The following is a 16,527-nucleotide window of genomic DNA, read 5'->3' as shown; positions in this document are numbered from 1 at the left end:
ATGAAAAATGAAGGACAAACAGAAAACCAAAAATAACAGACTCAAGTCAAAACAGATGAATAATTACATTAAACATAAGTGGTAAAACACAAAAATTGTAAGATAAATTAAAAAACATGACTCATCTATAAGAAACATATTTCAAATATAATAATAACAGACTAAAAATAGAAGGATAAAAAAAGATGTATTATGTACACATTAAAAGAAAGAAGAAACAACTATTTTACTATTGGAAAAAAGTTGACTTCAGGGTAAACAAAATTATAAGTGAAGGAGGTAGGGTTATTATATAATGATTAAACTCCAACAACAAGATGTACAGTTGGAGACGTCAGCATCCCTCTCTCAACAATGGATGGATGAATTAGAAAATCAGAAGGATTGAAAAAATATCACCACCACCATCATCCAACAGGAACTAATCAACATTTATAAAATATTTCACCCAACTATACATATTTTTTTGAAGTGCTCACAGAATATATGTCAAGATAGACTATATTTTTGACCATTAAACAAACCTCAACAAATTTAAAAGGATCAAAATGATACAAAGTGGGTTCTCTAATAAACACAATGAATTTAAGCCACAGGGATGCCTGGGTGCTCAGTGGTTTGGCGCCTGCCTTCAGTCCAGGGCGTGATCCTGGAGACTGGGGATCGAGTCCCACATTGGGCTCCCTGGATGGAGCCTGCTTCTCTCTCTGCCTGTGTCTCTGCCTGTGTCTCTCATGAATAAATAAAATATTTTTAAAAAATTTAAGCCACAAATGACTAACAGGAAAATAAAAATGAAATCTGCTAACACCTGGAAACTAAGAAAAAACCCTACTTTTAAAAATCTGTCATCCAAGGGACACCTAACTGGCTCAGTTGATAGAGCATGGGACTCCTATCTCAGGGTTGTGCGTTTAAGCTTTTTGCTGGATGTAGAGATTACTTAAAAAATGAAAGAAGTTTAAAAAAATCCAGAGATCAAACAGGAAGTCTCAAGGAAAATAAAATATTTATGTATATATATGTTAAAATAAAAATGAAATACAAAGTTTCCAAGTCCATCATCTAAGAAGCTTATTAGTTACAACTCCATCCTAATAAGTAAAAAGCTGAAAAAAACTGAAAAATCAGCAACTCTTAGATTCATAAGAAAAGTGAGATTACAGGGCAAATTCCTGCTTTCCATATTGGAGATCGACAGGTAAATTGAGAGAATCACGACTTAGTGGAACAGAAACCCATGAGCAAAAATCTCCATGGGAACCAGCTGGAGAGTAGGAAAAACTAAACTGTAATTGATAAATTGCTGGAGGCATAAGGTAGACAAGTCTGAGAGCCAAAAACTCCAGGGAGACCCAATAATAGGGGAAATGCCAACACACTTATGAGTTTTACTTCTAGAAGCTCACTAGGGTCACACAGTGAATGTCAAAGAAAAGTCTTCTCCTGATCCCCCTACAGCAGTGGGTAGTGGAAAAAGGATCATTTTTGAAACACACCAGAGCGCTCAGTTCTTAGCAAAGCCTGCCTCAAGAGAAATTATCTAACTAGAGCCTAACCTGCTAAGGTTTTATCGGAGCCTAGCAGAGAGGGAAGCAGGGAAATACCCAATTCCAGCCTCTTCTAGCCATCCCATTGCACCTAAGCAGAATACAAAACCTGAAAACTTGTGAAGTTCACAGCCCAGAGGCACAAGTTCATAAAGGACTGACACCTAGTGACAAGATTATGGAATGCTTCTTATCACCACACTACTGAAAGCCTATTTACAGCAGTTTTTATTACCATTTTACTAGTTCAAATGAGGTACAGAAACCTTACCTCCATTTACATCTCTCTCCCTTCTCCCTTTATAATATCATCATCTTAAATATTTCCTCTACATCAATTTAAAACTACATCAGACAGTACTATGATGTATGTTTTAGCTCTCAAATAAATAAATAATATCTTTAAAAACAAACACACAGTAACAACAAAAACCCTGGAATATTCGAGAACTGTGAGACAACAACAGAAGGTGTACCATACACATAATTGGGAATACCAAAAGTATAAGGGAGAAAGGAGAAGAAATATGTGAAATGATTCAGGAGTCCGTCACAGATCCAGGAAGCTCAGAGAACACCAAGCATGATAAATGCCAAAAATGACACCTAGGCATATTGTATTCAAACTACAGAAAATCAAAGTTAAGGAAAATTTTTGAAAGAAGCCAGAAGAGAAAAATAAAAAATAAAAAACACCTTACTTGGTAAAGATAAGAATTACATCTGATTTCTCAGAAACCATTCAAACAAGAAACTGGACAGTTAAGCGTCTGTCTTTGGCTCAGGTCATGATCCCAGGGTCCTGGGACAGAGCCCCACATCTGGCTCCCTGCTCAGTGGGTAGCCTGCTTCTCCCTCTCCCTCCCGCTCCCCCTGCTTGTGCTCTTTTGCTCTCTCTCTCTCTCTCAAATAAATAAATAAAATCTCTCTCTCTCTCTCTCTCTAAGAAGAAGAAGAAAAAAGAAGAAGAAGAAGAAGAAGAAGAAGAAGAAGAAGAAGAAGAAAGAAGGAAGAAGAAGAAAGAAGAGGAAACAACAACTGGTCTGCTATATTTAAAATGCTAAGAAACAAAAAATTTAGAAATCTGTAGCAGCATGTGAAATTATCCTTTAAAAGTGAAGCAGAAATAAAGGCTTCAGACAGAAAAATTGAAGGACTTTGTAAAAAAATTCTTTACAGGGGATAAAAAAAAGATACAGATCAGAAACTTCAATCTACATAAAGAAAAAAGAGCATGAAGAAAAGAAAATTGAAGATAAAATTAAAACTTTCCTTTCATTATTCTTTTTTTTTAATTTTTATTTATTTATGATAGTCACAGAGAGAGAGAGAGAGGGGCAGAGACACAGGCAGAGGGAGAAGCAGGATCCAAGCACCGGGAGCCCGATGTGGGATTCGATCCCAGGTCTCCAGGATCGCGCCCTGGGCCAAAGGCAGGCGCCAAACCACTGCACCACCCAGGGATCCCCTCATTATTCTTATTAATCTAACACATAAACTTTGTTCAAAATAGTAACAGCAACAATGTATTCAACTATGCGTAATTATGAATGTGTGTATGCTTATGTATAGGTGACATGAATGACAGAAAGCATTCAGGGGTTGGGAGGAAGGAATTACAATTATTTTGTTATTATAAGATATTGACATTAGCCTGGAAGTGGTTTAATGCTATTTGAAAGTGGTCTTGGATTAGTCATAAATGTGTATTATAGCGGGCATTGAGGTGGGCACTTGACGGGATGAGCACTGGGTGTTATTCTGTATGTTGGCAAATTGAATACCAATAAAAAATAAATTTATTTTTAAAAATAACTAAATAAATGTGTATTATAAACTCTAGGACAACCAAAAATGTAAAAAAAAAATAATTATAACTGATAACCTAAAAAAATGAGATAAAATGCAATAATATAAAAGCTCAATTAAAACCACAAAAGGCATAGAAAAAATGGAAGTCAAAATAGTAAAAAGAGCAAAGGCAACAAATAGAAAATAGTAACAAATATAGTGGATATCACAACTTTATTAAACAACCAACTTTAAAAATAAGATGCCTACAGATTAAAAGTAAATGAATTAAGTAAGATATACTATGTTAAAACTAATTTTAAAAAGCAGGAGTAACTATACTAATTCCAAACAGAGCAGACTACAGTAAGAAAAGTTATCAGGGGTAGAGAGTGGTATTACACAATAATAAAGGAGTCAATTCTACATGAAGACATAATCCTTAATGTGTATGCATCTAACAACAGAACATCAATAAAATTGATAAATCTCTAGCCAGGTAACATAAAAAAAAAGATAGAGGACATGAATAGTAACAGAAATGAAAGACAGGACATCACTACAGATCCCATGGGACATTAAGCAAATAATAAAGGAATAATGAACAGCCCTTTGCCCATAAATTTCACAATTTGACAAACCAATTCCTTGAAAGACACAATCTTGCCAAAATTCAAACAAGAATAGACAATCTGAATAGGACTATCTCTACTAAATAAATTTAATCAATATTCAATAACCTTCCAAATCAACCCAGGCCCAGATGGGGTCACCAGTGAACTGTACCAAAGAAAGAATACCAGTTTTCTAGAATCTCTTCCAGAAGATACAGCAGACAGAACACTTATGAACTCATTTGTTGAGGCCAGCATTATGCTAATACCAAACCAGAAAAAGATACAAGAAAACTACATATAATATCTTTCATGAACATAGATTCTCAAAAAAAAAAATAGCAAATCAAATCCAACAACCTATAAAAATTATAGCCTGACCAAATAGGGTTTACTGCAGGTATGTAAAGCTGGTTCAAAATTTGAAAACCAAATAATACAATCCATTATATTAACAGGATAAAGAAGAAAAATGACAAGATCATATCAACAGATAGAGAAAAAGCATTGACAAAATTTAACACCTACTCAAGATCTTTAAAAAAAAAAGACTATTAGTAAACCATGAATAGAGGGAACTTCCTTAACTTGATAAAGAATATCTATAGAAAACCTATGGCTAAAGTTATTCTTAATGATGAGAAACTTGAAGCTTTCCCACCAAGATCAGGAACAAAGCAAGATGTCCCATCTTACCACTCCTGTGATGAGACAACTCAATGGGAGAAAGAAGAGTTACCAAAAAGGAGCACATGGAAACGTCTCAGAATTATGGAAATGTTTTATAACTCAATTGCAGTGGCTTTTTACACGTGTCAAATGTATAACTCAAAGAACTGTACACTCAAAACGGGTGTATTTTATTGCATATAAGTTATACCTCAACAAAACTGATTAAAAAGTAGCCAGAAAGAAGATTCAGCACATATTACTCAGGATTACTCTACAAAATATATAAATTTTGCCAACAAGTAAATAAGAAAACAACTACCAAGTGGTGATAAAGATTTATACAGGTTTTTGATAGAAGAAACAATCCAAATGATTATTAAACATGAATATATTTAAAATAAAATATTCTTAGCTCAAAAATAATAAGGGAAGTACAAATTAAAATAAATAGCATATCACACCCATTAGAAGAGCAAAACCAAAAAGTTTTATAAACTGAAATCTAATTAGGATATGAGGAAAAAAAAAAAAGGATATGAGGAAAAGTAAATACTCCTCCACAGTAGTATGAGTTGCTACATTTGCATCAGAGAGCAATTTAGCAACATCTGATAAAGTCGACAAAACATATACTCTACAACACAACTATTCTGCTTTTAGAGTATCCCCCCAAAAATATTGCATATATATACAATTAGAAAACACAAGAACATATATTTTGGAAGATAAATTTGGAACATATATTTTAGAACTATATAATTTTAAAACTAGAAACAATATCCACAAGGAGGGGAATGTATAAATAATGTTGGGAATTCATAAAATGGTTAAAGAAAAAATACATACATAGCGTTCAAAAATTTAATGTTGAGAAAAAAGTTCTAGAGTGCTTTATTTGGTATGAGGGCATTTATGTGGATTTACAAAAACACGTAAAACAACCCTTGAAAATAAGGAATGATGGATACACACATAATACATTCCTGATGATGATACTTGTGAGAATGGAAAAGGAACAAACGTGACTGGGAAGCAAAACAAAGATGACACTAACTATATATATATATATATATATTTTAAAATATTTCATTGATTTATTCATGAGAGACATAGAGAGAAGACAGAGATATAGGCAGAGAGAGAAGTAGGTTCCTCACAGGGAGCCTGATGTGGGACTCGATTCCAGGACCCTGGGATCAGGTCCTGAGCCAAAGGCAGATGCTCAACCGCTGAGCCACCCAGGGTCCCAACTCTAACTCTATTTATAGTGCTTTAAGGTATCTGAAGCAATCAGGCAGCCCAGGGCTCAGTGGTTTAGCACTGCCTTCAGCCCAGGGCCTGATCCTGGAGATCTGGGATCGAGTCCCACGTTGGGCTTCCTGCGTGGAGCCTGCCTCTCCCTCTACCTGTGTTTCTGCCCCTCTCTCTCTCTCTGTCTCTCATGAATAAGTAAATAAAATCTTTAAAAAAAAGTATGTGAAAAATTACAAAAGAGTCACATTAATTTATTCTCAATGGTTGATCACACGTTGATCACACCTTTACTTATTTTCTCTAGGTTTCTGTTAATTTTCAACATTTCAAAATGAAAAACATAGTAATTTTTAAAGCTACAAAATATGAAGAAAGGTCTAAGAAGCACTAATTTTTAACAAATGTGCTGGATTCTGAGATAACTCGAAAGTAGTGCACACCATGACATCAAATTAGCATTTATCTTAACAGCTCAAAAATTGAACTTACTAATTTTTTGTTGTCACTGTTCCAATTTCTAGAATCTGCAGACTACCATAAAATCCATACTCTTTTAGACTAAGCATTGGAAGATATTTATAGACCTCTATGTGACTAAATAAATCTCTATTAATGTAACTCCAAGGTCACTGTTCTGCTCATAAATTTCAGTGTTCCTTCATGAGACCAGTACGCCCATTCACAGGGTCTCCATTTAGAGCACATCTTGGCTCCTTCCTGTTTGGCTTCTCTAATTAAATTGGTCATTACTTCCAGACTAAGGTTCATTTCTCCGACTTTATATAAGCCTAATTTCTGGAGTCTTTAAAATTTAGGAGGAATTTTTTATATTTTGCTCAACTATAAGGACACATACAATCAATAAGCCTTAAAGGTCCCCTCCTTTTTATAACATTATTGTACTCACTATTTTTATCTGAAAAAAAGGATTATCCTACAAATATTCTCCCCCCAAATAGTACTCACCTCTGGATAAAGATGGAAGCGTTTCACTGTATTAATTACAAGGGGATATTCAGTGAGCCTGTCATTCATAATCATCCACAATCCTTTCAAAAATGAAGGTGCTTCAATAATGGTCTTGAAGTAGGAATAATAAAGTCCCTTAAAATGCACAAATTGTGGATAGAATTAAATATGAAAATTTTTGGAACAATTTCTTCTGAATAAAAGGAAATGTTAATAGTAAGACTTCCTCATTTCTCCTTGCCACCACATTCTTGGGCTCAAAAAGAAAAATGCATGCTTTTTCAAGTTACTACTGTGCTATTCTTTCGTATGTTCTGTATGTTTGAAAAAGATTTGGAAGGGTGGTTAAATGTTTTAAGGATATTTTCTGACCATGGCTTAAAACATGAATACAATATATTTTTAATTCCAGAATGTCTGCATCTATCACATTTGAGATGCCTAGAGTTTAAGATCGGATAAATTCTGGCATAAACAGAGACGCCTTCGTGTCCTTGCATAACTTTGCATATAGATATACTTTTTTTCCACCTCCCAAGAAATAACATACAATGATCAGAAGCAAAAATGAGACAGAACTTCATGCTTGCAACTGACTTCCGAGCTCCATCTGATGGCTCTGCGCAATATGCAAACTAGCTAATGTCAATTGACTACTGTTGTTCATGACATAAATGCAGTCCTGAAAAGGGGATTATTTCAGCGTAGTGTATTATTGTGTATTATTCTAGTATAGGAAATAATGACTTTATAAGGCCAGCAAAAGTGCTGTTTATTTAAAAATCAGAGATTAACAGAAGCATATTGTTTTCATTACTTCCCTAATCAATTTCCTGTTTTTCTTCCTAAAATCGAAAAACAAATAAAGGGCCACATTGTTTGTAACACATACTCCCAAAAACATTAAAAATAATCTTCAACTCTACTCTCATTTGCTCCTCATACAACTACCTTGTTATTAACAGATTAAGCAAGGCAAATGGCTACTAAATCAAAGTTCTGTTTTCGCTAATGTCCGAAAGAGCATTTCCTCATAGTTTTGATTGGTAAACTATGAGCTCACATAAGGATTGTTCCTTTCTGCTTAGAAGGACAAGACAGTAGTACAATGAAAGAATATTTAATATGTATTAAGTCTATATTTAGAGAGATAGGAAATATACAAATGCATTTTTATTAATAACATCTATTGTCTTTGTGCCAGGGACTGTGTTAATGTGCTTCATTCATTATCTCCCTTCATAGTCAATAAAACCCTGTAAAGCTGGCATTATTTCTAGACAATAGATGAGATTACTGATCATCAGAGGTTAACTGACTTAGCCATCACACAACGAAGCACAGACCTGCTATCTGAATCTCGTTATTTGTCATCAAAGCCCAGACTCCATCATAGCTACACAATTTGTTTAAGAATATCTTACATCCTCTCTTTGGAAATAATACCTAAGAAATACTAAGAATTTAAATGTCATGCAAATGCTAATATATCCAACTCTTTCAAGGATTAAGGGGATTATTAGGGTGAGATTTAAAAAGTAGTGGTTAAAGTACTGCAATTAGACAAATCTGCAGAGACAAAGTAGATGAGAAGATACAAGGGGCTGGGGACAGGGGCATGGGGAGTTGGTGTTTAACGGGTATAGTTTCTGTTTGGGATAATAAAAAAGTTCTGGAGATGAATGGTGGTGAGGACAAATAACATTCGGTTACCCCTATATCACTTCTTAAATATTATCTTTGTTCTCCTTCTTCCCCAACTATTCTGATCCTTTTTTAAAAGAAGTCTGCATTAGAAAAGTAGGGTAATGAAGTAAGTAAAAGAATCCTGAAATATTTTCTATTTACATAATAAGCCTAGGTTATAGCTCGAGAAACAGTGAGGTTCAACAAAAATTCATTTCAGTTCCTAACAAATTGCTACCTTATTGTCTTACAATTCTTAAACTACAAATTAATTTATTATAAGGAACTAACCATTTCAGTTCGAAAAGTCATCTCCCGTTCTAAAGATGAAAGGTGAGAAAAATGACGATCATTTTCAAAAAGTGTTACTAGATGTATCCTAGAGAAAAAAATGAAGCACCATATTCAAAGAATTAGAACATTTCAGAACCAGTATTAAAATAACTAGGTATTGAAGTATAGAAACCATAAGAGGAAAAAGAAGAATTGTTATAATAAATTAGATAATTTTATAATTTGCTTAGTAATTTGTATATTTTTAGGCATTCATAATTTGGTGTAGCATACCATGAAAATTCCTTAACTCCTTGGCTCTTAATCATAATCGTTTATCTAAAACTCCTGTGGTCTCTCTGCCCCCTTCCACTCCATGCCTCTAAATCAGAACAGAGGCAAGTTTCTGTTTAAGTTTCACAAGTGATTCTATTACACCAGGTTTGAGAAATGGTTCTGTGACTGTTGAGAAGCATTAGGAATACAATTTTAAATAAAATTACTTTATATTAAAGCAGTTTAAAAATAAATAGAATACCATAGAAGGGATCAACTCGCAAGCGTCAAAGAACATAGAACTGTACTTCAAGATGTTTTATTAGTGCAACTCAAGAAAACAGCTGTTAAGTGGTGAAAACTGGGGGCATACATGATAAGTAAAATTGTTAAGCAATTATGCTATCCTAATTAACATATAGATGCTTTCCAAATAAATAGCAAAATTCCATATATCACTCCTGTTTTCCACTCACTTTGATTCACATGTGAGACACATGTCAGGGTACCAATAGCTATAGGAAATGTTTCTTACTATTACAGCTTTAGTTCTAAAATCAAAATCTCCCTGCAGACTAAATGGCCAGAACAGCACTGTCCCCAAAGATGTAATCCCACTCTTCCCAAGAATAAAAAGTTCTGAGCTCAAGAAGAAATGAAAACACATCAGAGGAAAAGTATTATTTGACATATAATTTTTACAAATAGATCACTTACATAAAGTGAAGTACATGTGCATGCCCCCTGAAAGGCTCATTTAATTCTTATCACTACAGCTGACTCTCTGTTTTCATTTCTACCCGATTTCCAAATGGCAGGTGTCACATAAACTTTATCTCTAAGTTTATGTCACTAGGAACACACAGTTACTGTAAAATAAGTTTTTTAAGATGAAATAAACATGCAAAGTACACTAGAAAAGCTGGAGATTTAAGAAATATTGTGGCAGATCCTTTGGAAACATAAAAATATTTTTATTCCCAAGAACTATTCTTCTAATGCATCCACGTTGTAAATGCTGCTTCACATACGGTTTTTTAAAAATAACATATATGTGTAACCTTGTGCACAGATATTCTATACACATAGCAAGTGGTTATTGTTTTACTATGAGCAAACAGTAATGTTAATTTTTAATTCAAATGTTTTTATTTTATTTAAAACTAAAACAAATCTTACCAGTGCAAAAATCCCACAAAGGCAGCTGGGAAAACAAACAAAAAAGTCATTAAAAGCTGCTTTATGATACCTTTAAAACAACTATTTCAAGAGCATTCCCTTATACGCCTGAAGAGAGAACACACACACACAAGCAAGATGGCTAGATAATTCTATCTATATAAAATAGGAAAAATTTACACACAGACATAAAACAAATTGTGAATAGTGCTTACCTCTCTCTGCCGGGTGGTGGGGGGACGGGGTTCTGGGAGCAAAAGGAGGCTTGGAAGACTGTCGCATTTATAAAATTTGCAAAAAAAGTGATGAAGTTATTAATGATTTTGAGCTTTCGGGGGATTTTCAGTTTATTCCCTCTTCTTCCTCTTATTCTCTATTTCCTCACATAAAATTATTACAACAAGCACGTATATACACTATTCTCAGCTCAGTCTTTTCAGAAGTGACTCTAGCCTACTACAGGAGCCATTCTAGACCACTTCCCCTTGATCGTCAGAAATTGCTAAATGCAGGCAATTGCCTCCTCAGCAGCACCCCTGAAAGCCCCTATTTATGAAGTTTTGATTGCTCCCAGGTTACTGGCCCGGAGATTCATCTAGAGTTGCCCTGTCTGTACTCTATGTGTGAATACAGTGAGTACAGAAAGTGTGGAGATCAGTCAAATAGCGACACTACTGTGGGCATGGGGCTTTCTGAGGAGCTCCCAGCACTGTCCCGGCCCCTCTGGTGGCTGGGATGCTGCTTGTTTTCAACGATACCACAGAGCTGGGGAGGGGGCATGGGATGAGGCCAAATTAAAACGCCAACAAAACCCACTGTTCCTACACAAATGCAGTAGTGTTTTTGAATACATGCTCTTTAGAGTGCTGCAAACCTTTGGTTAATTTATAAAGTGTTGAAAAGTTGATTCTGACAATTTTCCAAGTATTTTTGTTACTATCACATTTACTCAGCTATTCCTAAAGTCCTGCCTCCCCTCCAAGATTTTATAATAGTACTTCTTATGGTTATCCCAAATGTCCTTGGCAAGTCATTTTAACAAACCACCAACTCTAGCCTTGTAAAAATTCAAGAAATTACCTTGACTAACAAAATACATGTAAATCAATAAAGAAATTAATAACATCAAATTATGATTTTGAAAAAAAAAATCCCAATCATGCTTCTCCAGCTCTTGTTCTCCATATTCCTAACCATCCTACACTCATTCCTACTACTCTTCAATACTTCTCAGAAGATTTGCTTGCTTTATGCCACAATTAGCAAATGATAGCCCATGGTCTTTCTGGACTGTCCACAAGCTAAAAATGCTTGTTATATTTTTTAAGTGTTGTATAAATATGGAAGAAGAATAGGTAACAGAGACTATATGTGGCCTGTGAAGCCTAAAATATTTCCTACCTGGATTTTCATGGAAAAAGTTCATATTCACTACATATGTTAGCTCTTTCTAATATGTAATACACTCTGAACCACTTTGAAATTAAACCTGTATCTTTTTTCTCAACCTGAAACAGATGCCCCTTTGATAAGGCTTCATTAAGACACATACACTATTCTATTCAACTGTACTTCTATTCTCTTTCTTACTCTCTAGACAATTTGCATATACTGGCAAAAACTCTGAAAAATGTTTAAGGAGGGGCTCCTGGGTGGCTCAGTCAGTTAAGCATCTGCCTTCTGCTCGGGCTGAACCCAGAGTCCCCAGATCGAGCCCCATGTTGAGTTCCAAGTCCAGCCCCACTGTCAGGCTCCTTGCTCAGCAGGGAGGCTGCTGCTCTCTCTCCGTCCACTCCTCCCCCTGCTCGCTCTCTCTCTCAGTGTAATAAAATCTTTTAAAAATTGATGTTTAGGGAAAGGGAAAAGATCAAATATCCTAACAAATCCATCTAGCCTTCCAAAACTCCTCAAAAGTCTTGTGTCTTTCATTCCCTCCTCCACCCCACAGTCTGCAGGTGGAAAAATGATAAAGTGTAACGATTCCAATATTCAAAATGCATGAAGCGCTTATCACAGCCTCTTCCAAAGATGTGATTAAAAGCATGTCTCCTGGGATCCCTGGGTGGCGCAGCGGTTTGGCGCCTGCCTTTGGCCCAGGGCACGATCCTGGAGACCCGGGATCGAATCCCACATTGGGCTCCCGGTGCATGGAGCCTGCTTCTCCCTCTGCCTGTGTCTCTGCCTCTCTCTCTCTCACTGTGTGCCTATCATAAATAAATAAAAATTTAAAAGCATGTCTCCTGACCCTGTATCCTGTCAATCCCATCTCTGAAAGTGACCCGGCCTCTCTATTTCACTGAAACAGAGATCATCTGCTGCAAGCACTCCCAACTTCTCTTATATCCACTTTAACATTTCTCTATCTACTAATCCTTGTTTTTCAATTCCCTACCATCTTGGCAAAGGAAGTATATCTCCTTTTTTTTAAGATTTTATTTATTTATTAATGAGAGACACAGAGAGAGAGAGAGAGAGGCAGAGACACAGGCAGAGGGAGAAGCAGGCTCCATGCAGGGAGCCCGACGTGAGACTCGATCCTGGGTCTCCAGGATCACATCCTGGGCTGAAGGCGGCACTAAACCACGGAGCCACCCTGGCTGCCTGCAAGTATATCTTCTCTTTTTCAGTTAGTTTCTCAATATTGTGCCTCTAATTCCACCCTTCTCAAACATTCCAAGACTGCTCCATCAACTATTTCCTCTTAGAACCTGAATCTCACCCTCTCCCCTCAACCTTTCTCCTCAGCCTTCAATTCTTAGGCCTTAAAACATTTCAGCCCTACAAACTATGACATATTCTCTCTCCTTACCCATAACCTTATTTGCTAATGAGATTCTTGGCCAAACTTCTTTCTTCTAAGTTCCCATAACCTTTTTTTAAAAAATGACCAATGACATTTTAGTTAGCAACGTCAAAGACTTCTTTAAACTCCTATACTTTCCAAACCCCTCTGTAGCATCTGACCAGATTCTTGGATTTCTTCGTCTTTTATCACATCAACTCTTCCAGTTCTTCCATGTTTCTGACCATTCTATTTGCTTATCTGGCTTTTCATTTTCCTCTTATCTCTTAAAACTAAGTATAAGAGGTTTTCCCAAGTATCTCTGCTTTGCCCACTCTTCTCTCAGGGGGAATCTCGATCTTCAAGTTTCAACTCACTTTTCCATGGATGATTCCCAAATCTATAATCCTCATTGCTCAACTTTCTCTGTCCCTGTCCTCCCACCTTTCCTTCTACCTCACCACCTCCCCAATCCTCATAAGACGCTTTCACTAACTCTCACCTCTGTCCTCTCCTGTCTATTCCTGTTGTTGCTACCCCCACTAAGACCCACTATTGCCTGGGTTCCAGGATTCAATTATTTTTTTCTGCTCCTTTTTTCCATCTCTCTCCAATCCATTTTACAAATTGCTATTAAGTGAATCACATCACGGCATTTAAAAAGTATTCAACGCTAACACTGTGAGTACTAAATGCCACAGAATTGTTATAGGATGTGCATTTCATCTCCTTAAAAAAAAAAATCTTTTTTCTTAAAGAATCAACCAGTGTCTTCTACGGAATGAAGTTCAAATTCCTTAAACTGAGTTTTGAATTACACTCTCCACTGCTGGTCCCAGCGAACCTTCTGAACTGTCTTCCCACTCTCTTTCTTTTGTACCCTTCCTTTCAGCCCTACGTCCTTGACTTCAATTATGCCATTCTACTAGTCTCTAATGCTTGTTGTCCTCTGCCTCACACATTCAAATGTTAGCCTTGATGTCACAATTCTAATCCCACCTTTTCCTAAGAGCTTCACTGATTTCATTTCCCACCTCCCACCCTAAAGTATTAGTTGGCTCTTCTGAACTCTCCTAGCAGTTAATATACTCAGTCATTATTTCACACAGGGCCCACTGAGTGCTTTCAGTGTGCCAGACATGGGTGCTCAAGAGCCTATGTTTGGGATGCCCTAACCGCCTGGTATCCAAGATGTGGGATGTTATCTGTCACTGGAATTAGACATCTGATAAAATGTAAATGTGAATTCCCATCCGTTATTCCTCTAGTTTGTGGAACACCCCAAATGTGGAGACTCGTTCGTCTTTAACATCAGCCGCCAGCTTACGATGAAAAGAAATCAGGACACCTTCCATTAGCAGACATTTCTCTATGTTTCAAGATATATCAGTAGCCAGTCTGACCAAGGACTAGGCTCAAATTTGATGCTACTGAAACAGCAACACATTTAAACTAACTCTTAAACAACAGAAAATGAAGAATGTAGAGGAAAGCTTTCAAGTGCTGACATAAGAAGAAAAGTCCCCCAAATCTAGGCAGTGAAGTTCCACAGCAAGATGAAAGTGAGTGAATGGGTACCGACCTGGGGCAGCATATTATCTAATCTGACCCTATTTCCACTATAAAAGATTCTCAGCCAGTTAAACCAACACTTACTTCACTTTCCTTAGCCTAAGGGGCAAGAGAACACGTCTGCACCCCAGAACTAGCCCAGCATTCTTCCAACCTGCGGTAAATGGCTGCCCTAACCGAAATGACATCTTGGTTGGTGACACAACAGGGGTGATCACTATGGCCCCAAACCCTGGAAAGGGTCTTAAAACAAGAACCATTGGGGACTGGAAGTCTGGTCAGCGATCCCCCCTACCCCCCGCGCGGGGCTTGGACCTTGTCATTAGGACTGCTAAGCCTGTTTGTTCGACTGATTTTTTTTTTTTTTAAGATTTCATCTACCTATTCATGAGCCACACACAGAGAGAGAGAAAGGCAGAGACACAGGAGAGGGAGAAGCAGGCTCCGTGCAGGGAGCCTGACGTGGGACTCGATCTCTGGTCGCTAACCGCTGGGCCGCCCGGCTCTTCCTCCTCTCCAGGATCACGCCCTGGGCTGCAGGCGGCGCTAAACCGCTGGGCCCCCCGGGGATCCCTCCGGACCCGCGGAGGGCCTGGGGCCTCACCTATGCCGACGGAGGTCCTGCTGCCGACCTGGCGCCTCCGCAACTGCTGCACCTTGTCGCGGAGCTGCTCCAGCAAGCAGCTCAGGAACTGGAAGCGGCCGACAAGAAGGGTCTTGGCGACCACTTCCATTTGCATGCAATTCTGCGGGTTCAGGTTTCGGGGCCTCCTCGGCGAGTAGTCCCGGGAGCCCCCCGGCAGGTTCCCGCCCCCGCCTACGGGCAGAGGAGGCTGCGGCTTTTCCGCCTCCGCCGGCGGCTCCTCCATCTCCGGCTCCCCGGCTCCCGTGGCCCGGCGCCGCCGCCTGGGCTGCGCGCAGCGGGAGGAGCGCGCCGGCTCGGGAGCCGCCTCCTTGAGCTTGCTTCGCGTTTGCCCGACCATTTTCTCATAGTCCCTGCTCCGGTGGCGCTGGCTGTGTCTGCGGCGCGGCCCAGCCCGGCCGGGCGAGGTCCGCAGGGGCCCCGCTCGACTCCCACCCTCAACGACTCGTCCCCGCCGCCGTTGCAGGGCGGCCTGGTCGTCATGGCGACGGGACGCCGGGGGCGTGGCCGAGGGACCCGGCCCCGCCCCCTCCGCCCGCGCGGCCCCGCGCGCTCCGCGCACCCTCCGGGCCGCCTCCAGCGCCGCGCTCGGCTCCCCCGTCCGGCTGGGGCGGGCAGTCGGAAGAGCGCTCCGATTTTTCCTTTTTTCTCTCGAGTGCACGCTTAGCTTTGTTATTTTTTTTTTAAAGATTTTATTTACTCATGAGAGACTCAGAGAAAGAGAGAGGCAGAGACACAGGCAGAGGGAGAAGCAGGCTCCCTGCAGGGAGCCCGATGCGGGACTCGATCCCGGGTCTCCAGGATCACGCCCCGGGCTGCAGGCGGCGCTAAAGGGCTGAGCCACCCGGGCTGCCCCTAGCTGTGTTATTTTTACCAAAAGTTTGCACGTCTGGAAGCAGTGAAGAGGGGAAAGAGATCTTACTTGACAGGACCATAGAAAGAGAGCGAGGGGGGCTGCCTGGTGGCTCCAGAGTTCTGGGATCGAGCCCCGCGTCAGGCTCCCTGCAAGGAGCCTGCCTATGTCTCTACCTTCTCTCTGTGTCTCTCTTGAGTAAATAAAATATTTATTTAAAAAGAGAGTGGGGGGGAGAGAAAGGCGTGCGCCTCGCACTTTGGGAACAGCTCTCCCGCCCCCCTGTGAACACCTTGCATCGGACGTTACGTGTGTCCTGCATCGAGGGACGGGCCCAAGGCCATAGGCAGCTTGAGGCAGAGCGGCCTGAGCCAGGGCCTCAGGTTGGCACTCTGGGGTTGAGCGATACCGCG

At 39.1% G+C, this 16,527-nt stretch overlaps 1 protein-coding gene across 2 annotated transcripts in view; it reads right to left on the bottom strand.

The window, feature by feature from the left end:
- The window catches only part of DPY19L2 (dpy-19 like 2), a 93,645-nt gene extending 77,909 nt beyond the window's left edge, over positions 1-15,736 (bottom strand). The window contains exons 1-4 of one of the 2 annotated variants that reach the window (XM_072783508.1): positions 15,223-15,736; positions 10,265-10,289; positions 8,828-8,915; positions 6,848-6,985 (exon numbers count right to left, since the gene is read on the bottom strand). In XM_072783508.1, coding sequence (XP_072639609.1) covers positions 6,848-6,985; positions 8,828-8,915; positions 10,265-10,289; positions 15,223-15,601 — 630 coding nt within the window. In that variant the 5' untranslated portion in view covers positions 15,602-15,736. The remainder of the gene's footprint in view (positions 1-6,847; positions 6,986-8,827; positions 8,916-10,264; positions 10,290-15,222) is intronic. The other variant, XM_072783507.1, reaches the window with a different exon arrangement.
- Between the last annotated feature and the right edge of the window lie 791 nt (positions 15,737-16,527).

This window comes from Canis lupus, chromosome 18 (assembly GCF_048164855.1).
Source record: "Canis lupus baileyi chromosome 18, mCanLup2.hap1, whole genome shotgun sequence".
Taxonomy (NCBI): domain Eukaryota; kingdom Metazoa; phylum Chordata; class Mammalia; order Carnivora; family Canidae; genus Canis; species Canis lupus.
The sequence above is the reverse complement of the archived record's forward strand: the minus strand, read 5'-3'. Positions and strand labels throughout refer to the sequence as shown.